This window comes from Odocoileus virginianus, chromosome 4 (genome assembly GCF_023699985.2).
Source record: "Odocoileus virginianus isolate 20LAN1187 ecotype Illinois chromosome 4, Ovbor_1.2, whole genome shotgun sequence".
Classification (NCBI taxonomy): Eukaryota; Metazoa; Chordata; class Mammalia; order Artiodactyla; family Cervidae; genus Odocoileus; species Odocoileus virginianus.
In genome coordinates, this window is record NC_069677.1 from 89,071,756 (window position 1) to 89,095,382 (window position 23,627).

The 23,627-nt window shown below is 41.6% G+C and overlaps 1 protein-coding gene across 3 annotated transcripts in view; it reads right to left on the bottom strand.

Annotated features, from left to right (window-relative positions):
* The window catches only part of COL6A5 (collagen type VI alpha 5 chain), a 150,952-nt gene that overhangs the window by 52,635 nt on the left and 74,690 nt on the right, over window positions 1-23,627 (bottom strand). For all 3 annotated transcript variants that reach the window (XM_070466995.1, XM_070466994.1, XM_070466996.1), the window contains exons 25-35: window positions 21,796-21,858; window positions 20,305-20,355; window positions 19,968-20,003; window positions 17,997-18,059; window positions 15,663-15,725; window positions 13,261-13,296; window positions 13,102-13,138; window positions 10,072-10,083; window positions 7,302-7,789; window positions 3,617-3,710; window positions 2,415-3,068 (exon numbers count right to left, since the gene is read on the bottom strand). In XM_070466995.1, coding sequence (XP_070323096.1) covers window positions 2,415-3,068; window positions 3,617-3,710; window positions 7,302-7,789; window positions 10,072-10,083; window positions 13,102-13,138; window positions 13,261-13,296; window positions 15,663-15,725; window positions 17,997-18,059; window positions 19,968-20,003; window positions 20,305-20,355; window positions 21,796-21,858 — 1,597 coding nt within the window. The remainder of the gene's footprint in view (window positions 1-2,414; window positions 3,069-3,616; window positions 3,711-7,301; window positions 7,790-10,071; window positions 10,084-13,101; window positions 13,139-13,260; window positions 13,297-15,662; window positions 15,726-17,996; window positions 18,060-19,967; window positions 20,004-20,304; window positions 20,356-21,795; window positions 21,859-23,627) is intronic.

Here is a 23,627-nt window from a genome sequence, read left to right on the forward strand (position 1 = left end):
GAAGGCAGTGAATACCACACCTTTAACAACACGGCTCAGCTGGCAATCATGGATAAGCCAGCTCAAATAACTGTGAAGCCTAACTTAACAGGCCAGCAAGATCAGTTTGGGGTTGTTTTGTGGAGTCTTTTTAAAGTGCTGCTCCATGATGATTGTCAGGAAGGGAGATAAATTTGGAGATTAGAATTGACATATACATACTACTATATATAAAGTAGATACCTAATAGGGACCTACTGCATAGCACAGGGAACTCTGCAAAGACCTGTATGTAAAAGAATCTAAGAACAAGTGTATATGTATGTGCACATATATGTACATATATAACATTCAGTTTGCTATATTCCTGAAACTAACACAACATACTCCAATAAAAAAACTTTTAAGAAGACAGAAAAGGTCTTGATGGCATAAAGAACAATATCACGTGGGGAAAGATGGCTATTGATGACTCAATAAGAAAGAAAGAACTCACAAGATCAAATTTTGAATAAGAAGAAGTTTTCAGAATGCTTTAACCAAGTCTATTTCATGTATGTGTGCATGCATGCTCAGCTGTGTCTGACTATTTGTGACCCCATAGTCTGTAGCCCACCACGTTCCTCTGTTCTTGGGATTTTCCTGGCAAGAATAGTGGAGCGGGTTGCCATGCCTTCCTCCAGGGGATCTTCCCAGCCCAGGGATGGAACCCGCATCTCTTATGTCTAAAACATTGGTTGGTGGGTTCTTCACCACTAGCACTACCTGTATATTTCCTTTTTATATATGCATAAGAGTGACATATCATAGTCTGTCTAAAATAACTCTTTCAATGACTATAAAAAACTCTAACATGAAATCAACATTTACTTGGAAGTACTTTTTCTTTTTTCATAATATAATGATGCATTACAGTGGAAGGACTTAGGGTAAAAGAAATAACATGATATTCCAAAAGGGGCAATTATTGAATTCTTCAATCAAATGTGAGTTGCAGGAAAAAGGAGAAGCTCCTTCTGCAAAGAAGAGTGAACTCCCAAGATGTTACCATGCTAGTGTTAGAGAGATTCCTTAAATACTAGGATGACTCTGGAATCCTAAGGTGGTGGAATTGGTGGTTCCAGCAGATTCCCAGAAAGAAGAGGTTTAGCTCTGATTCTATGGGATCTTCTAGAGCAGGGTTTCTCAACCTCAATGCTATTGACATTTTGGGCTGGATTGTTCCTTGTTGTGGGGGAAGCATCCAATGCATTGTAGGATGTTTAGCAGCCTCCTTGGTCTCTACTTCAGGTGGTGTTAGTGGTAAAAAACTGGCCTGGCAATGCAGGAGATATAAAAGAAGTAAGTTCAACCCCTGGGTTGGAAAGATTCCCTGGAGGAGGGCAGGGCAATCCACTCCAGTATGCTTGTCTGGAGAATCCCATGGACAGAAGAGCCTGGCAAGCTACAGTCCATAGGGTCACAAAGAGTTGGACACAACTGAAGCGACTTGGCATGCATGCATTGGTCTCTATCCACTAAATACTAGGTGTATCCTCTCCCTTAGTTGTGCCAAATAAAAATGTCTCCAGGTATTTCCAAATGTTATCTGGGGGGCAAAATCATCCCCAGCTGAGAATGATCTGTCCGGAAAGAGCATTTCTTGAACCACTTGTGGTGAAGGACAAGGTATTTTTATTTCCGGCCCTTTGCAGACTGATCCTTTTGGTTTATCTTTTGTTCAGTGAGACAGAGTATACATTCTTACACTTGTATAATGTGGCCATGTCAAATTGCTCTAAGAGTTTCTAGATGCTCATTATCAGTTTGTGTATTTCCCTCTTTACTCTTCAGTTGATGGACTAACACTGGTCCAGTGGGTGACATTTCGTAGTACATTGACCTAGAACTTTGCTACTCTAAGTATGATCTGTGGACCAGAAGCACTGACATCGCTGAGAAGCCTGTTAGAAATGTGGAATCTCAGGATCCACCCTACATGTACTGAATCAGAACCTGCATTCTAACAAGATTCCTGTGTGATTTGTAATTAGACTTTTGGGGAGCAGCACTCTCACACAGGTCTCCAGGCATGCCAAGATTGAAAATAAACCAGGTTGTAGCAGGGAAAACTTTTATTTATATGTTCAACCTGGAGACCACATAAGAGCTGCAAGAACTTATTTAGGGTGAGTAAGTGCAGTTTAGGAGATCTGAAGTCACTCTGTGCTTTATCGTGCTGAGATTTTGGCTAAGAGTCATTCTATCATGAAAGCGGTATCATGACCCAGGTATAAATAGGGTATAACCAAGATGTGTCCTATTCCTGTCACCCTGTCACCAGCCAATTCATATATTTTGGTAAGCTATAGATACAGAGATATCTTGGGTTATCAACACTATTAACAAACACTAATTTATTAAAACAAAGAGGTTAAAAAAAAATAGTGACTTACGTCTCACTGAGTACACAAATGGCTTTAAAAACTTCACAACATAATCCAGATTTGGTTTATGAATTCTCCCAAGTTGTATCAGGTGGTGATCAAGTGGGTGGCTGGCTAGCTCCTCCATGTCTTCCTTGGTTGTCAAACCCAGGGAAATCACAAATATGACATAACCTTGACACTTGGTCCTCAGAGCCATCTTCTTTAAGAATTCCCTTCTCTCACGGTTTTCTCCAGCAGCGACCACAAAGATGACCCTGTGTTTTCTTAGCTTGGGTGTTGCTGGGAAGAGATTCTCCACGGTCCACAGTAGGGCATGACCAATGGTGGCTTCTCCATTTAGCTGCTGGAGGTCAGTCTCAATGTACCTTTTCATTAGAGCTTGACTGTTATAAGTTGTAAACTCAAACTCTGTTTTTACCACATTCTTCTGTCTCCTATCCCAAGGAGAATAGCTCAACAAGGCAATCCTATCACCAGAGTCTGAGATTATAGGGTCTGAGGCAATGTCAAAGTTGTCAAGCATTGAGCTCACCAAGGCTTTCATATTCTTAAACTCATCACTTGCTATATTCCTAGAATTGTCTAAGAGGAAGGCAACATCCATGTATGAACTTTCAGGTACGACAATTTCTTTCTTGCAAGTATCTGGAAAACATTTATCTGAAAACATAGAGATTCATCATTGGTTCAATGTTGGCACAAGGAGACACTGTTGGTTGAGATCTTCCAATGAATAAGAAACTGATTATCAAAAATTAATCATCTAATCAATACCTCTTCAACTTCAATCTTCATCATTTAAATTAATAAGGAATTTTCAACTTCCTCATAATTTCTATGACCACTAGCAGACAACTTGGGAACATCTTTGATGAAAGTAGATATAAGTAACAGGTATATTTGAAGTCTATAATTCATGTCCAAACTCATTTAGAAAATATTTTTAATATTTTAGAAGCCTTTGATACAAACTATCAAATTGTCCCCAGGAAGAGCAAAATCAATTGGGATAATCTTCTAAACTAATTTTTACATTCTATGGAAACTTCCAACATTACAGAGATTGAAACCCTGACATATGGTGTTGAACGACTGGAAAACTTAAAATAGAATCTACAATCAAAAATTTTTGATAAAGATAGATTTAATAACTCACCCAGAAGGCATTTAAGTGTTTCAGCCCAATAAATTCTTTTCATTAGTCTTACCATAGCAAAGTGTACAGCGCCGAAGCCTTTCTAATGGATCATATTCCCCGTCTGGAGGAACAGAAAGCACCTGATATGTTCCTGTGTTGTCAAACTGCATTGAAAAAGAAATATATGCTCATTTGATTGTTTTCTCTTTCTTTTTCATTTATTTTTATTAGTTGAAGGCTAATTACTTTACAATATTGTAGTGGTCTTTAGTCATCATTGTTACAGGGAAGAATCTGTTTCTTTAACTTTAACATTTGCTTCCCGTTGCTTGTTCACTGAAAGGATACTGTCCATACATAATTGCCTTGGGGAACCCTGACCCATCTGCCTGTGTGTTAAACCAAAGTGTCTTTGTTCAGAGTCACAGGTGATTCTGTCCAGCTGTGAGTGGCTGCAAGAAAGAAGAAATTAACACATCCCCTACCTGAGGCTGACCATTCCAGGAGATGTTTGCAAGATTAATGGCCTTTTTACCTTACTTCCTCACCTCCCATCTCCCCTCTGTGTTCTATAGAAGAAACTGGCCTTCAGACCCCAATAAGAAGGCTTTTTTGGGGGTTATTTTGAGACATTAGTCTGCCATCTTCTTGGTCTGCTAGTTTTCCAAATAAAGTCACTATAACTCACCTCAACACCTTGTCTCCAGATTTACTGGCCTGTTGTTCAACAAGCAGAGCAAGCTTGGACTTGGTAACATCATCAAGAATTCACTATGCACCCACTTCAAGAGTTGAGTTGTGACACCTCACTGGTCACCATCACCTTGCATTGTTGCTCATTGCTCTATTCTGTGCATCTACATGTATGCACATGCATACAAACACACACAAACACAAAAAACTACCCCCCTTTGATCCTAAACATAACTGAAGGAAACACAGAAACTGTATCAGTAGCTCAATTTTATAAGAAAACTGCCACAAGATAACCACAAGATTCACTCACTGGGTTAGGTGTTAAAACCTCATTCCTGTCTCCAAGCCTGCAATTCTGCATTGAATTTTTATACATTTCTGATCATGTACCAGCTGATTATGTGTTATCTATCAGCTTCTGGAGTTGGGTCCTGTAGAAATTTTACATTCACAAGTTACCTTTGACTTCTTTAAGTAGTGATCCCAACTATTTCTGGGCTTCCCAGGAGGTGCTAGTGGTAAAGAACCCGCCTGCCAATGCAGCAGACATGAGATGTGGGTTCCATCCCTGGGTCAGGAAGATCCCCTGGAGGAGGGCATGGCAACTCACTCCAGTATTCTTGCCTGGGGAATTCCATGGACAGAGGAGCCTGGTAGGTTATAGCCCATAGGCTTGCAAAGAGTCAGACACAACTGAAGTGACTTAGCATGCACGCACACCACTATCTCCACCCAATTATGCTATCTATGAATAGAAAAAGGTGCATCTTTCAGATGTCGACTGGATTTCTCTGATCACAAATTCCAACTCGAAGTCTATTCCAGTCATACATCCCTTCACTGTTCACCAGAAACTATTACAACATTGTTAATCTGCTATACCCCAATATGAAATAAAAAGTTCAAAAGAAAAAAAGCCTATTCCATACTACTCAGCCATAGAAAAGAATGACATAATGCCATTTCCAGCAATAGGGATGGACCTAGAGAAAGACAAATATCATATCTCTTATATGTGAAATCTAAAACACAGCACGGATGAACACATGCACAAAACAGAGACAGACCCATAGACACGGAGAAAAGACTGGTGGTTGCCGAGGGGGTGCAGAGGAGGGACGGATGGGGAGTTTGGGGTTATCAGATGCAAACTATTATATACAGGATGGATAGACAGCAAGAGCCTCCTGTATAGCACAGGAGACTATATTCAACATCGTGATAAACCACAATGGAAAAAGAATGACTCTCTATGGATAACTGGATCTCTTTGTAGTACAGCAGAAATTAACACAATATGTAAATCAACCACACTTCAATTTATTCATTCACTTATTCATTCAGTGACTCAGTGACTATATATTGGGCTTTGTATGAAGCACAATGCATCACAGACACTTTGATTATTTGGAAGAAATAAATCATTCTCAGGTGATGAATGGATCTCTCAATCCACAGACATGGTCATACTTTTGTTTCTTCCCCCTCAAGAAACTAACAGATTAGAAAACCACCCCCTCTGTTTTTCTGTGAAGTGCTGAGTATATTGAAATATTTATAATCACTCCAGCCTTATAGTTAGAAAGTAGCTACTACATTTCTACTGTCTAATTTTTATGAAACTGGATGCTTTGGTATAATTTTGTACTGATCTTGCTGCTCCCCTGTGTTCAACATTAAATGCCTATCACTTTTCCAGCGGGTCTTCCTAACCCAGGAATCAAACCGGGGTCTCCTGCATTGCAGGCAGATTCTTTACCAACTGAGCTTTCAGGGAAGCCCAAAACATTAACTGCAACCCTGGTAAATCATGGAAGTTTATTCACAGGGGTCAGTCACATGCATTTCATGCAACAAATATTCACTGAGCACATACAATGTTAAATAGGTACTGTTCTAGGTGCTGCGGATACAGAAATAGACAAAGCAGATGATCCCTCTACCCTATAGTCCAGTGGGAGGACACATACCATAAGAAAACAAATAAATAAATAATCTATATGGGGAGGTAATATTTTTATAAAAATACTTTAACTTCCTACAATTCTTTCTGTCAGGATCTACTGTGACTCTACGGCTCCTATTTTCAAAAAAAATTGTATTTTTCTTGTGAGCAGATTAAATCTCTTCATGTTATGGAGAGCTTTTCTTTTTATAGTAGAAATATATGTATTTGTGGGCTTCCCAGTTGGCACTAGTGAAGAAGAACCCGCCTGCCAATGCAGGACATGTGAGAGATGTGGGTTTGATCCCTGGGTCAGGAAGATCCCCTGGAGAAGGACATGGCAACCCACTCCAGTATTCTTGCCTGGAGAATCCCACGGACAGAGAAGCCTGATGGGCTAGGGTTCGTAGGATCACAAAGAGTTGGACACAACTAAAGCGAATTAGCATGTTCTCACACATGTGTTTTTGTGTCAAATAGATCCTTATAATCTCTTGGGCAACATAATGGCTTCCCCCAACTTCAGAAGCATATATTTCATGGTTAATACAAACATATTTTATAACAGTAGAACAGTAGATGGAGAAGTTCTTACATTTGGTGGGAGAAAGAGGGAAGCACAGAGCCCATGAGACTCTGTGAATCCAAAAGGGACAGAACTCCTCTTGGGAAAAAGGTTCATACACATCAAAGTTTTACACAACATTAAAGAGTTCAGAACTCCCTTAAACTTCACCCATCACAGGTTAAGACCAGGCGTTCAATGAGACACAGCCAACAGATGGCAGATTTGAGAAGTACTAGATCAGCAGAAGACCGACAGTCCTCTCTATCAGACAAACTCAAGCTCAAAGCCTGATTTAGCCACTTAGTAACTGTACAAAATGGGAGAAGTCACTCAACAATCTGGGACTCAGTTTCTCAATTTTTCAATGGAGATAACATGCATTCAGTTCCGTGTTTACAAGAAATTGGATTTCAAGGACTCTGGCAACAAGACAGCTATGAGAATTGTGCAGGGGGTCAAGAGGCCACTTGATTCCTACTCCCCAGGATTCCTATTCTGCCAGTACCATTATGTAAAAACAAAGACATTGCCAAGGGAGGTACTTACCCCAAAAGCCTCATCGAGGTAGACCTTCTCATTAAAAGCGAAGACTGCAGGACTGATATCCAAGGCGCTAAACTCCATGGTGGCCGTGATGATGGATGACCTACTTGCAGCTTGTCCGTTGCTAAAAAACACTGCAACTCTCTGCACATTGGCTCCCGCAGACGTCCGCTTAAAGATGTTCCGAGCCACAAACCTCATCGCGTTCCCAATGTCTCGGACTTCCCCGGAGTTTTGATATTTTATTTGGGAGAGTAGCTCAAGAAGCTGCTTCTTGTTACGGTAGTCAGACCCACGGATGAGGTAGTCGGTGCCCGAGTTGTAGGAAACCACAACAATTCTTGCTCCCGCAGGGCAATTACTTTCCCTGACGTGCAGGTCGCTGACAATAGAAGTGATGATGTCCCTCATTTCATTAAATCTCTGCTCTGTGATATCGTTGGACTGGTCCAGGGCAAATACCAGCTCTGTTGGATACACAGGACACTTTTCTACAAAAGTAAGTCAGAAGCGTTAAGCTGTTTCACTGGGTCAGAAGGCTTTCCAATTCCATTTACTCCAGTGAGACAGTTGACACTGAGGTCTGGGAAAACGCAGCTGTCACATCAAATCTAGAATCAGAGCTATCCACATGTAAAGGGGGGGAAGGATTCTGCTTTGTTAGCCTAAAGTGTTACCTAAATGCAGAGTAGTGATATCTGGCAATATAATGCTCAGACTTCACCATCTACCATCTGTCTTCTATTTAAAAAGAAACTGGAAGGAGTGTTTGGGCTAGTGGAATTACCCTGTATCCTGATTGTGGTGATGATTACACGAATCATGCATGTGTAAAAACTGGACAAAAGAGTGAATTTTACTCTATGGAAAATTTTAAAAGGAAACTATGGCTTTTCAGAAAATCTGAAAGCTTATTCTCCTTAAAAAAAAAAAAACCTTCAGAAATGACCTACTAATAATGATAAAGTCAGTTGGAAGCTTTTCATCCATTTATGTGGCAAATACCTGAATATTCATCATGTGAAATGCAGGGTAACATGCCCTGTGAGATACATGTGAAGATGAACAAACACGGGTCTACCTTCGAGGAACTTGTCTCCGGAGGATCATGATATTGAAAGGTAGACAGTGATCATTATTCTTCTTGGGGGTTATTCTTCAGAGGACAAAGAGGCTGTTTCTAGGCAGAGGGGATTTCAGGGGCTTTGGGATGACAGCCAGGGTGGCAGGAAGAAGGGGCAGCACAGTGGAGCACTGCAGACCTGCATTGAGCTGCCTGTAATCCCCAACGCAGTCCTAATGGTTTGATGATAACTGCACTTTGGGAATTTCACAGGGAATCTCTTCTATGATTATAAATAAAGGCCTTGTTAAAGTCTGGACACAGGAAGAGAAAAAGAAATTATTTAAAAATTAGCCAACCCTCCATGTACACAGGCTGTTTTACTCTCCCCAATCTGGCTTACTCCCAAAGCACATTAAATTTAAAGTGTCCCATCTCCCAGCTGCTATTCTCAGTAATAGAAATAGAGGAGAAAGTGTTGATTTCAAGACTGTGTTTTGAATCAAGACATTTTACTGCGAAGAAATTTTAAAAATATGAAACCCAACAATGAAAAAGAAAATGAGATAAATGATGTCTTGTTTCTCGTTCAGTTGTGAAGTCATGTCTGATTTTTTGCAACCTCATGGACTGTAGCACATATTTCTTAACCTTATAGTAAAAATGCTTAACAAAATGGTAGATAAGCATCTTCATAGACGATGCATCATCACAGATATCCCCAGAAGGCACTACCAATTTCCATTTATTTTTCATCTCTCCCTTTCCTAGTGCCAGCATGATACCTGATAAATTTAATTCAAATCCATGAAATTTTATTCAGCTTTTAGACATCAGATTTTGGGGGGGATTAAAGGAAATGGCACCAAACTTTGGGATGAGCTCAAAGACCCTGTTAATCTATCTCAACAAGCCGCTAGGAGACCAGGAGGTCTTGGAGTAGATCTAACTGGTTTCAGGGGCAACGTCATCTGAGGGGTCACTGAACGCCAGCTGCAGTTGATGCCCTGGAAGATCCTCCTCCATCCTCCGGGTCAGGCTGACAAGCGGGGAACACGTGGAGGTGAGAGGTGTGAATGGAGGACAAATGGAAGAAAGGAATCATCACCTATCCAAGGTGCCAGTGTCCACAGACTTAGCAGCAAATGGAGCAACAGAATGTGGTCAGACACCTGGCCTTGCCCTGAACTGCTCAGCGGCACAGAACCTACCCCGTGAAGGAAAGGGGTTGGAAACTGTGGCAGTTCCAAAGAACAGCTTGCGAAGGGGCTGGGGCCCAGGTGGTCAGCATTGTACAGTCAGGTCCAAACATGACGTGTACAGTTACAGTCATAATACATGTCTACCAAGAAGTCAGAAATCCCTTTTCTCATGGGGATGAGAGTTTTTTTTTTTCCTTTATGAAGTGCTTATTCAAATCTTTAGCCCATTTATCTTTACTCTTATTTTATTATATTTTGAAGTGTAGTTGATTTACAATGTCGTGTTCATTTTGGGCATACAGCACAGTGATTCATTTATACATCAGCATATAAATATATATATTTAGATTCTTTTCCCTTATAGGTTATTATAAAATACCGAACAGAGTTCTCTGTACTATACAGTGTCTTTGTTGGTTATGTGTCTTATATACAGTAGTGTGTATATGGGCTTGTCAGAATGCAGGAAATAGTTCAGCAAGAAACATAATATGGTAAGAATACTCACCTTTCCAACAAGCTATAAAAAGGAGAGAGAGAGAAAGAGTCTGTTACATTTTTGGAACGCAGACTAAAAATAACCCCCAAAACAAAATTTCAACAAAACTTAGTATTCTGTTTAGCTCTTATTGCAAATGAGGCTAATTCCTAATTATAGGAGGTCAAGGTTAAAAGTGAGAGGAGGATGGACACAGAATTCTACTGTTTTATGGATCTTCCTGACCTTTCCTCCTTGCGAGCCCTGGCCAGCAGACATTAGCAGAACTCTGGTTGAAATTTTAATCACTGGTCACTTGTTTTAAAAACAGAGCAGGTGAGCCTCTGATCAAATGGCATGATAGCTAAAATTAAATTTGTTTTGTCTTTCTTTTTACAGCCTTCTGAGAACCGTTCAGCAAGGCAGGACTAAAATATGGGGTCTTCTTGTCTTCCTTGATGAACACCTTGGGTAGCTCTATTTTTTGGCAGAACTGTGGGGATTTCCAAATGAATTTTGTCTCTGCTTAAAAAAAAAAAAAAAAAAAACAGCTCCTGTGTTTGAGTGATCTCCGTATTCAGACAGAAGGAACACCCAAGGCTTTCTTCTGAGCATCTGGTTTCTCCAAATGATTTGCTTGGTAAGTGTGAGATGAATCAGGGGGAAATACTGGTAAATCTTTAAGAACAAGCCTAACAATGTCCATGCTCCTTTTACTCAACACCCTGAAAGCGAATGATCACTCCAAGACACTAAAAAATTTTACTAGTCCTGGCAACAACCCAGCTGTCAGCCGGCAGGCCCACAGCCCGCACCCCCTCACGTCAATCCTATGAGCACGTTTGTTTGTCTTTATTCTGCAGCTGCTGAGATGCTGAGGGTCAGCAGAGGGCACACGGGGCCCACCGCCTCCTCTGCATCTCCGGGCCTGAAATAGTTTCCTTTTTCTGACTGAGAAGTCCCATTGGTTAACCTCCAGCCCAGCTGCGACACTAGAAGCACAGACTCTAGGAACAAACACTTTTGTCTGGTTTCAGTCTGGCAAAGCTGCGTGACTTTGGAGAAACTACCTGACTTCTTTCGGTGTGTTTCCTGTTTTATATTTAGTTTTTCCTGAAAGTCCTGTTTATTTTGTCTCTTCTTCTAACACTCTGATTACTAGGGCCCTCCTACATTATTCCAACCACCGCTTTCTCTCCCCATTCTCCACAGCCTTCCAGATCTTATTTTATTCTGGGGGAAGGTGCCACCCACTAGCCCAGGGCCCAGGCCCTCATCCTGCTGTGGCTAGAGCTGTCCTAGGGCTGAAGAACAACCCCAGTGGAGCAGGACTCCAACCTTGCAGGACCTTGGGTATCAGCCATCAAGGAAGGCCGTCTGAATTAGCTCCAAATGTCTTTTTCTCCATCTCAGTTCTGCATTCTGTAGCTCATGGTCTGGTTACAAACCCTGCCCACTCCCTCCCCACCACCACACTTCCTGACTAACTCCTTCCATGCAGTGTTGGGAAGTGCCCTTCAAAGCCCAAATCCTCCAAGGCGGGCGCTCACCTCCCCACCCCTTCTCCCTCTCGGGTCGGCCTTGATTGGGTCACACACTCTTCTCTCCACAGTGGCTCTCCCCTTGTTCTCTCCCTGCCCGGGGCTGGTTCTCACCTCCTCACCGAGCTGGAGAGCCTTTCAGCTCTCCAGGAACATCTTGACATGGGTTCCCTGCCCTGCCCCACCCAACACCTCACGTTGGAGCTGTCTCCATTGGCTGCTTGCTGCCTTTCCCCAAGCTGTTCAAACTTGGCAGGACTCTCTGCAATGCCAGCTTTCTGGGGTTAGGTCCACTCTTTTTGCTAGGGCAACTCCCCGGGTTCATCCCTTGGGTTTCCATGTCTGTCTCTCGAGTTGCACATTCTTGGGAATCTCATCCATCCCTGAGGCTCTATGGACGTTAGTGACTCCAGCTTTCTGAGTTTCTTCCTTGATTCTCACCTTTAAAGGACTCTATTTTATCAGCTGCCTGTAGATTATTTCACTTTAGGGTCTGCACAGCATTCCTTTCCCTCTGAAATGTGGAAACTCGTCACCTCTTCCTACCAATCTATTTTCTTCATAATTCTTCCTCTGTCTGTTCATCCACGGTGGTACCAAACCTCTCCCCATCTGGCCTTATGGTATTTTAAACTTGATTCTGTTGTTGGTCTTTGCTGGCCATACACCTACAATGCCTACATTTTTATCTAATCTCCTTCAGTAAGTCTCTCGGATTTTCCATTCCTCTGATTGTGATTGTGTAGCATGACTATAAACCACAATGGAAACACAAAGAAAGAAAAACCACATAAAAGTCTACCACCCTAATATAAAAAAAAAGTCTACCACCCTAATATAATACATGGCTACATTTCCCCAATTTCTCTTCTCATATTTGTTTCTAGTGTGGTGGTGTGTGTGTGTGTGTGTGTGTGTGTGTGTGTGTGTGTGTGTACATATAGGGGTTTCCCTGGTGGCTCAGTGGGAAAGAATCTGCCTGCCAATGCAGGAGACTTGGATTTAATTTCTGGACTAGGGAGATCCCCTTGAGAAGGAAATGGCAACCCACTCCAGTATTCTCGCCTGGGAAATCCCATGGACAGAGGGGCCTGGTGGGCCTCAATCCACTGGGTCGCAAAAAGTTGGATACGGGACACAACTGAGCAAGCAAACTGCAACAGCATATATATAACCTCAAACCACCATGTTCATCCCTTTCACATCATGCCCTCCAGGCCTTGGTACATAACTGCTATCCTAGTGTGAGCTAAGTCACACACCTTTTGAGTTGGTCACATCGTATTTCACAGGCGTGTTCTTTCTCCCTCTAGAAAGTACACCTCTGAGCTAAGGCATGTCTTTCCCTTCCACCTTTGTCATGAGCTGTTCCCGCAGCAGGCACTCACAGCAAGCCTGCTGCTGAGGACATGGGGCTCCTCCACCAGCGAGTCCAGCCTACTGGCTCCGCGTCCCCACACGGCTTTCGTCCTAAGTGCCCTCACCAAGCACCGATGCCCTAAGACACACAGATACTCACGACTGTGGTCCCGCATGAACTGGATTAGATCACATTGCTGTACATGGAAAAGGAGAGAGGAAAAAAAGAAACATGAGCATGATGACTTCCAAGTGGCCATATTCATTTCCCAGGGAACGGGTTGCATTTTTTTGTGTACATGAATAATGAGATACATACAGAATATGCGGGCTGCCCTGCCATCCCTTTAGGACCCTAGGAAAACAAACACAGAACAAGTTATTAGTAGAAGAACTGGAGTCTTCAACGCTATTTCCTGACACACACCAAGAGTATAAACCTTTCTGTTTCAGCATTTGATCAATTAAGCTAATATCTACTTGGACTGAACTGAATGATTTTTCTAGGATGACAAGAAGGAAAGAAACAAAAGTATTTCTTAAAGAAAAATGTACTGCAGATAGAACATTTAGAAGGCATTTCTCATAAGAATACTTAAAATTACAAGCAGTAAGCTTCCCAAGAAATAGCATGAAGGAGAGACATTTACTGAAGTATATTTAAATTTCTGGCAGCAGCAGGCAGCCACCCCATATGTGAAAAAGGCAATTATACAGCAGAATGGATGCTACACGGAAGGAGAGCATGCACTCTAAGCCCGTAAATCCTGAAAGGTGTTGGATGGAAGGAGTACAGATAATCGGGTGAGATGAGTCAAGGAAGGCTCCTAAACCACCTTTCTTGACACTGTGAGTTTTTCTCTTTCTCTCTTTTAATTTCTTTTATGAGGATCAGCCTTCTTCTTGGCATTTGGTTCTTAATGTGTTTGCACATAGGAATCCCTCTGGGCAGCTGGTGAAAGCTAGGATGCTGGCTTCAGAAAATGTTATCACATGTTCATGACTGCTATACAATTTCACTGACTCTCCCGCCAGAAGCTCAACTACTAATGTCAGTGAAAGAACCTCTTTCTTTCTTTTTTTTTTTTTTTTCCATTTATTTTTATTAGTTCCTCCCTCTCGACCCAATCCCTCTGGCTCTTCCCAGTGCACCAGGTCCGAGCACTTGTCTCATGCATCCAACCTGGGCTGGTGATCTGTTTCACCCTAGATAATATTCATGTTTCGATGCTGTTCTCTCGAAACATCCCACCCTTGCCTTCTCCCACAGAGTCCAAAAGTCTGTTCTATACATCTGTGTCTCTTTAAGAACCTCTTTCTAATGACGTCCATCCGTCCGTCCATCCACCCACCCAGTGAACAGCTAAACCTCTGCTGAGTGCTGAGGTGCCCCTCTGCATGTTGCTACTGTTAAACAGAACTGTGATGGCATCCATGATCTTACCCTCTGGGGGCGTATTTTCTTCCTGATCCAAATCAGGAAATATGCCTCTCACTAAAAGCTGCAGAGTCTCATTCTTCCCTTTACAAGTGACAGCAGGAAACAGAAAAGAATGAACAGCCATTTACACAGAAGGGGGAACAGTTTCCAACTAATGAATAGGATAGACAGCCCACATCCTACAGAAGATCAGACGGTAGAGAGTAGGTCCCAAAAGACTGAATTTAAGAATAACTTGGAGCAACTTCTTCAGGAGAAGCTAAGGGCCACAGGCCTGAGAGAGAGAAGCCACAGTCTAGACCAGCACGGCCAAACAGAAGAGCAGGAAGATGTGGGACCCCCAGGGCGAGCTCCAGAATCTGGAAAGGAGACCAGGCCAGATTGACCCAGGAACTCAATTGTCACCCACGTGCCTAAGAATAGTCACTAGTTCCTTCATGCAAAAGAAAAGATTATATCAGAGTATCCTTTACTCTAGTTGATTCTCATTCTATTACAGACTCAGTTTTCCATGAAAGATGCATGTTTTTGTTTTCTTTATAAAGTGGCAAGTTAAAGAACGCCTCCAGGTAGTCAGAAAACAGTCAAAAAACTGCACAAAACAAGAGTAAGCAGTTGCTCCTTCCCTTCACACACTGCTTTCTGCACCTCACACACCAAACAGGCACGGGCAACATTACTTGACTGGTCTGTTTAGGAGGGGAGAAACAGGTTAATAAGTCATCACAGTAAAACAAAAGGCACTAACATAGAGACGTGGATATCTTGCCAGTGAGAGATGTGCCTGGCTCTGCTCAGGAATGCTTCTAGAGGCAACTGAATCCCTCGTAATTCAATCACAGAGCAAAGTGGCAATTTTACCTCCAAATCTCTTTAGCATTGAAATCATGAGTTCAGGAAAGGAACAACAGTGGCTTGGGAAACTCTTATCAACTTGTCAGGACGCCTTAATGAAGCTTATGCAATTCTATCTCTATTTTAAAGCCTCAGTAAAAATTAACAATCATAGCTCATATTTGTATTGAAATTTTATAGTTTACAAAGAGCATTCACAGTTTATTATCTGAGCCTCACAGCTATCTTTTGAGGTGGTTCAAACAGGACACATCATTACCATCTTAGAAGGAAACTAATAGGCCCAGGGACCCATCCAAGGGCCCCCAGGCAGCAGGAAACAGAACTTGGACTTGAATCCAATGTTTCTGACTTTACGTTCTGTGCCTGTTGCATTGGGCACCCTAGGAAGCCGCACGGTACTTAGTACTCATGAGTGTACTTACTCTCCGTCCAGGAGGGCCTTGGCGTCCAGGAGAGCCTTTTTCACCTTTCAAGCCTACCGAGAGCTGCAGGTAGAAATATACATGAGTTTCCACATCCTCTATCTATGGGGACTCCCTCAGCCTTAATGAGACCTTATAATTGCTTTAAAAAATTTAGAAAAAGCAAACAATAATTCAAGTCAAGCAAGTAACATAAATAGCCATCCTTTTTACTCATAGAACTCAGAGAAAAACTAACTTTTCCAACAGTTCATTGTTAGTGTATAGAAATGCAACGTATTTTTATATGTTGATTTTGTATTCTGCAACTTTACTGACTTTATTAGTTCTAGCATTTTTTTGGTGAAGTCTTTAAGATTTTCTATCTGTAAGATCATATCACTGCAAATAGACACTTCTACTTCTTCCCTTTCATTAGAATGACTTTCATTTCCCTTTCTTATGTAATCCCTTTAACTAGGACTTCCAGTACTATGTTGAATGGGGTAGAGAAAGTGGATGCCTTTGTCTTGTACCTGGTCTTAGCAGGAAAGTTTTCAACCTTTCATTGTTGAGTGTGATGTTAGTTGCGGATTTTTTGTATGTATTGTATTGACGTACGTTCCTTCTATGCCTAATTTGTTAAGAGTTTTTATACAGAAAAGATGCTGAATTCCGTCAAATGTTTTTTCAGCATTTATTGAGATGATTATATAAATTTTATCTTTAATTCTAAATAGCCATTCTTCAGTTCAGTTCAGTCACTCAGTCGTGTCCGACTTTGCGACCCCATGGACTGAAGCATGCCAGGCTTCCCTGTCCATCACCAACTCCTGGAGCTTGCTCAAACTCATGTCCATTGAGTCAGTAACATCATCCAACCATCTCATTCTCTGCCGTCCCCTTCTCCTCCTGCCTTAAATCTTTCCCAGCACTGGGGTCTTTTCAAATGAATCAGTTCTTCGCATCAGGTGGCCAAAGTACTGGAGCTTCAGCATCAGTTCTTCCAATGAATATTCAGGACTGATTTCCTTTAGGATTGACTGGTTTGATCTCTTTGCAGTCCAAGGGACTCTCAAGAGTCTTCTCCAACACCACAGTTCAAAAGCATCAAATATTCGGCACTCAGTTTTCTTTATAGTCCAACTCTCACATCCATACATGACTACTGGAAAAACCATAGCCTTGACTAGACAGACCTTTGGTGACAAAGTAATGTCTCTGCTTTTTAATATGCTGTCTAGGTTGGTCATAGCTTTTCTTCCAAGGAGCAAGCATGTTTTAATTTCATGGCTGCAATTACCTTCTGCAGTGAGTTTGGAGCCCCCAGAAATAAAGTCTATCACTGTTCCCATTGTTTTCCCATCTATTTGCCATGTAGTGATGGGACCGGATGCCATGATCTTAGTTTTTTGAGTGTTGAGTTTTAAGCCAACTTTTTCACTCCTCTCTTTCACTTTCATCAAGTGATTCTTTAAATAGCCATTCTTAATAACTGGTAAACATCCATTTCCTTCTTAGCCTCTTCATCTAGTGAAGAGGCACTGGCTGTGCATTTAAATCTAAATCAATCATAAGCTAGAATTAGCATTTTAAAAAGCAAATATACTAGAGCATGTGGAGAGCTAATAAAAACCTACCATCTGCAAAGGATCAAACAAGAAAGTAATTCCCCACATTCACTGCGACATGGGTTGGCTGTATCATTCCCCATAATTCAAGGTAATGGATATAGATGCTAATGAAGAATATCCAACCAGATGTAAATTGCATCTACTCAATTGCATCTCTTTCACAATGCTAATGACCAGTGATATAACACTCAATTTTAAAATGAAAGGATGCTTGTCTCAGCATTTTATTTTTCAATAACTATAACACTCTGCACTTTGCTATTAGAACATCTCAACAGACTTCCTTAAAATGAACACCTCAAGTGACCATGGCTCTGGGACCAGAATTGTCAGAAAACGCTCCAGGACACAGTGGGAAGATGTCAGCTTCATGCTTCATTTCCACTCACAGGGTTAATATGCTGGGCTTTAATATATGTCTTAGAAAAGACTGGAAGACACTGGCATTTATTGGAACAGCTTATTATCAATCTGCAAAAACTTAAAATAGTTCAGATTCATGCAACCATAGAATTTTGGAGCTCAGAGTGACTTTTGGTGTCATTAACTCTCATGTTACAGCAATAGAGACCTTGAAAAGTTGTGTTGAATGATCACACAGCTAGGAAGTGGCATTTCAGATGACCCTGGGTTGGATTGACAAGACACATTTATAATTATAACATAAAGCCCAGAATCTTCAAAGAAATATTTATTATTTCTGCAAGTATAGACCACTTACGGTTAACCCCCTAAATCCTTTTGGTCCAGGCCCACCAGGAATTCCAGGATCACCAGCATCACCCTAAAGATTCAAATATAAGAAATCAAGATATTAAAATGCTTGCTATGATAAAATGAAAAGAATTCTCTCCAAACCAAAACCTAATTGGTTTTGTAACTATATCACATACTAAACATTAAATGTATCTCTTCTTATCATTTAGAACTAAGTCTAAATGATACACTTAGATATTCCCCAAACTATTTTAATTGTCTGAGAACACAAATATTTATGCATAAATATCAATTCCAATGGCTATTCCATCAGTTACTAAAAATACCTAAAGAGAATTGCTTGAAAATCAAGGAAAACATATGGGGTGCTGACTTTATAAAGTACTAAACAATGAATTACTTCCTAAATTCCTGACTTGTTTCTCAAAAAGTTAAAGGTAAAAACAAATTTATTCTGACTTGGGTGGAAAACTAATTTAGCACTTAATCAATAAGCTAATTTCACATTTATCTGTAAATTGAAATGTGCTAATTTTCTCTTTATCAGCAAATTAGAAAATTGGTCCTTTACAATGAGAACTCCTATTCTAAAAGTTATTTATGTAGTCCCTTCTTGTACCCTTCTCCACCTAGGAAAGAATCTCTTTTGGTAATTCATCAATTAAAACCACTTTTAAGGGGACTCAAAACTTGGTTATTTTCCTATACTAAGGTTAAGTCAATTTGCTCAGACATTCTATTTTTTCATCCATATTTTCCATCAATGATTGGAAGCCACTCTTCTAGACAGGATAATTTCATTTATTTATTTGGCTTTTTATTGAAGTATAGAAGTATAGTTGATTTATGATGTTAGTTTCAGGTGTATAGCAGAGTGATTCAGTGATACACATACACACACATATATATATTCTTTTTCAGATTCTTTTTCCTTAAAAATTTTTACAAAATATTGAGTATAGTTCCCTGTACTATACAGTTGGTTATCTGTTTTATATGCAGTAGAGTGTGGAGAATCCCACGGACAGAGGAGCCTGGTGGACTGCAGTCCTTGGGGTCGCTAAGAGTCAGACACGACTGAGCGACTTCACTTTCACTTTGCACTTTCCTGCATGGGAGAAGGAAATGGCAACCCACTCCAATGTTCTTGCCTGGAGAATCCCAGGGATGGGGGAGCCTGGTGGGCTGCCATCTATGGGGTCGCAGAGTCAGACACGACTGAAGCGACTTAGGAGAGGCAGCAGGAGAACATATGTATTAATCCCAAACTCCTAATTTATCCCTCCCCAACTTACCCCTTTGGTAATCACACATTTGTTTTCTGTGTCTGTAGGTTTATTTTGTAAATAAGTTCATTTGCAAGGTTTTTAAAATAATTCTTATTGCAGAATTCCAATGTATAGAACACATATAACCTGAGTTAAAATGGAAGGGGCATCTGGTCGTAGCCCTTGGAGGTCAAATTCAGGCTGATAGGCAATGAGGAATTCTAGAAGATGTTTGATCGAGAAAGTAACATAACAAAGCTATACCTTGGAAAAAACAGGTGGCAATAGTGTTTTGAACTAACTGAGGTTAAATTTGAAAGTAGGAAACCAATGAGAAGACTCTTGTAATCTTTCAGGTAAGAGGAAGTGAAGCTATGAAGATGAAGGGCAAAGAACAATAGCAGAAGCCAAGAGTTTTGCATGAGATCACCAGGGTAGAGAAATCAAGAAAAAGGCAAAGGAGTGAACTTGAGAGGGTACCTAGAGGTAGGGTTTCAAGACAAGGAATATCAGGCAGTGAAGGACATCTTTTCCAATTTAAGGATTCATAGGGGTTAAGTATGGTCCTTTTTTTCATGAAGCTCAGGCAACCAATTATCCTGCTTTTTTTTTTTTTTTTCTGTTTCATTCAGATCCACTGACTTATCTTACTTCTCATGTAGAAGGTCAAGATCACAGTAAGTTTGACAAGTTCATGTGCACCATACCTTTTGGCCCATATCTCCAGGGAATCCTCTTGAACCCTGCAATTTTCAGCAGATAACATAAATAAATCAACACACCATTTCTGCAGTATAATCATTTCTTCCTTTATTAAGTTTGATGGTTAAGAATATGCTTGCAATGCAAGAGACCTGGGTTTGATCCCTGGGTCGGGAAGATCCCCTGGAGAAAGGAATGGCAACCTACTCCAGTATTCTTGCCTGGAGAATTCCATGGATAGAGAAGCTGGTGGGCTACAGTCCATGGGGTCTCAAAGAGTTGGACACAAGTGAGAGGCTAACACTTTCACCAACTAAAGAAATAACTGTTTTCCATATTTACCTTGACTCCTTTTCGTCCCACGGGACCATAACCTGGGATGCCATAATCACCCTGTGAACAAATCAGTTTATTTCAGTTCCTTAAGAGTGAAAATTAATTGTAACTTATACTGAGATTATAGTGTCAGGAGCAAAGCCCTGGGGACTTCCAGGTGGAGGGGCCTGACGACCTTGAACTCTTAAAATATGCATGTTGCTTAGTTTTCTGCACTTCCTGGTATGGCCCTGGTACTTTACAGGTCAGCTCTGCTTTTCAGACATTGCAGGAGGCAGAGGGATGGCGATTTAGACTGACGGATCAGTAGTGGTTACTTGCCTGGAAAATTAAGAGCTAGTCCAAAGAACACTGGGTGAGGAATTCCTCAAAGAAGAATTATAAATGACCAGTAAACATATGGAAAATTGTTATCCTCACTAGTGACCAAAGAAATGCAATTTGAAACAGTAACGAGATAAAATTGGTAAAGATGAAGAAAACAAAAGGACAATGCCTATTGTCGGTATGTATGCCCTGAAGTGAATACTTTTCCTGAATAACAATTCATACCTTGTTTGAATTTTCCTAAGGGCATCTTGCAATAGGGTTTAAAGCCTTAATTAAATATGTACATATTCCTTGACCTAGCTATGCTACTTCTAGAAATTCCTATGTAGAAATTAATTATGGCTTCATTCAAAAACTTAGTTACATACAAGAGTGTTCATTGCTGTGCTATTTAAGACAGTGAAAAACTGAAAGTAAACTGAATATCCAGTAACAAGAAATCGGTCAAATGAGCTAAGGTACATACATTCAGTAGAATATTTTGAAGCTATTAAAAGCAACATTGAGGGGAAAATGTAATGACTTGAGAAATGCGCTCATGATACAGTGTTAATAGGGAAAAATAGAAGTTTTTTCAGTATCCCAGGATATTAATGTTACATATTTCAAAATGGTGGGATTATGGGTAATTTTTTTTCTGTTTCCCATGTTTTATGCTTACCCAACTTTCTACAATATTTACATGCAACATTTTAATAAACATTATTTTTGAGAAGAAAATAAAATTTTTCGTAGTTTTTCCTATATTGGTGGCTCAGTGAACTACTGAGGTCCTGGTACAGCCAGAGACACTAAAACAGATACCCTATTTCTTGATCCTGCTTGATCCTCCCCTCTTCTCATCACTCTGGAGTTTTGCAGGAACTCAAGAGAAACTGGCAGTCCTGACTTGCAACTGACAAGGCCATATAGGTTGTTAACATCCTGAACTCATCCGTTATTCTCTCTGCATTCTGCATTCCCTGTTAACAACTGTTCTCCCCTTGTTTCAGCAGACACACCAGCTGCAGAATGAAAGCTGCAGGGAGCCAGAGGAATGTCCTCACATCTTCCTCGGAGGTCCCAAAACATCTTCAGGACCCAGCTGCTTGACCTGATAGTATCAGCCCTCTTGCGTTTACTGAGCCCTTGGGACTGGGAAAGGGTGAGGGTCCTCAAACCTCGTACCTGCTTTCCTCGCTGTCCAACTTGCCCCGCTGGCCCGGGGTCTCCAGGAATCCCAGGTTCTCCCTAGTGAGTGAGGCAAGAAGAGCTGCAGATCAGTAAAAATCAAGCCTGGCTTCCACCACAGGACATTCTGTCTGTTCGCTGGGGACACTGTGTTCTCCCTGAGGGTCCAGCACTCAGTAAGGAAAGGGAGTGTGGGAAGCAAAGGATGCTCTTCCCAAAGGCGAGTAGGAAACACTAGCATCAGCTCAAGCCTGGACTCATCACTGCGTTCCCAGTGCTCTCGATGGACTAATGGAGAGGGAGAGAGCGGAAGATTTCCTCCAGGGAGAGTGAATTCATTTGCCGATTTAGTCATGCATCCAACAATTATTTATTGTTCTGGAAAAGGCACTGTTGAACACGGCTCACATGGTTCTGCCCTCATCAAGAATACTCTGGTTAGAAAGAGAGACAATTAGCCGATTCTACATCACGTGATGAAGTCCAGGGTCACCATGGCAGCAGAGAGGAGGGGACTCTAAGTCAGACTTGATGGGGTTGGCAGGCTGGCTGCCTGAAGGAGGGAAACAGGGATGCTGAGGCTTAAAGTCTGAGTTGTCCGAGCTGGAAGAAGGACCGAGGGAGGAATGAGTAGGGAGAAGGGAAGGGAGAGTGAAAAGCCAGGGCAGCTACACAGGAGCAAGATAAGGGAGGAAGCTTTAGAATTAAATAGGGTCAAAGAGCCTTCTAAGCTACTGGACCAACCTAGACAGCATACTAAAAAGCAAGAGACATTTCTTTGCCAACAAAAGTCCATCTGGTCAAAGTTATGGTCTTTCCAGTAGTCATGTATGGATGTGAGAGTTGGACCATAAAGAAATCTGAGCACTGAAGAATCGATGCTTTTGAACTGTGGTGTTGGAGAAGACTCTTGAGAGTCCCTTGGACTGCAAGGAGTTCCAACCAGTCCATCTTAGAGGAAATCAGTTCTGAATATTCATTGGAAGGACTGATGCTGAAGCTGAAACTCCAATACTTTGGTTACCTGATGAGAAGAACTGACTAATTGGAAAAGACCCTGATGCTAGGAAAGATCGAGGACAGGAGGAGAAGGAGACGATGGAGGATGAGATGGTTGGATGGCATCACCAACTCGATGGACATGAGTTTGAGCAAGCTCCAGGAGTTGGTGATGGACAGGGAGGCCCGGCACATGGCAGTCCATGGGGTTGCAAAGAGTTGGACACAAGTGAGCAACTGAACTGAACTGAACTGAAACTACTGGGAAGTTTGGAGATTTTCCTAAGGGCCACGGGGAAGATAGGACCAGTGACATAATTTGTGGGATGCAAATGAAAGCATGGCCCCTTAACCCCAACGCAAAGACCTTCCAGACGGTGAAAGCAGAGCAGGAAGCCAAGCAGAGGTGCCTTCTAAGTGAGGCCCCTGTATCACTGAACGGAGCTCAGGCCCATGAGACTGCCCTGGAGGAGGGAGCCTCTGAAAGGTCTTGAGCAGGAGAGTGGGATTCTGAACAGGCCAGTGGTTTGTTCTCTAGGGATCTTGGAAGTAAGGAGACTTCCAAGAAGGCAGGTTGAGTTAGACAGAGGACTGCATGCATGAACAGATTTGAGCTCTGACGTCCCCCATGCCCCTGGCCAACTCTGCCACAAGTGCCTTGATGCATTCAGAAAACCAGGGAGTTGAGTTTATCAGAGTTGCTTCATGATAGGTGAATGAACCGTGTCTCTCCTAGTGAAATGAGGCAGTTTCACAGAGGAAGGAAAAGAATCTATTGCAGAAAATGGGTGAGTGGTTGATGGTGCCTGGATCATGTGAAGAATTAACAT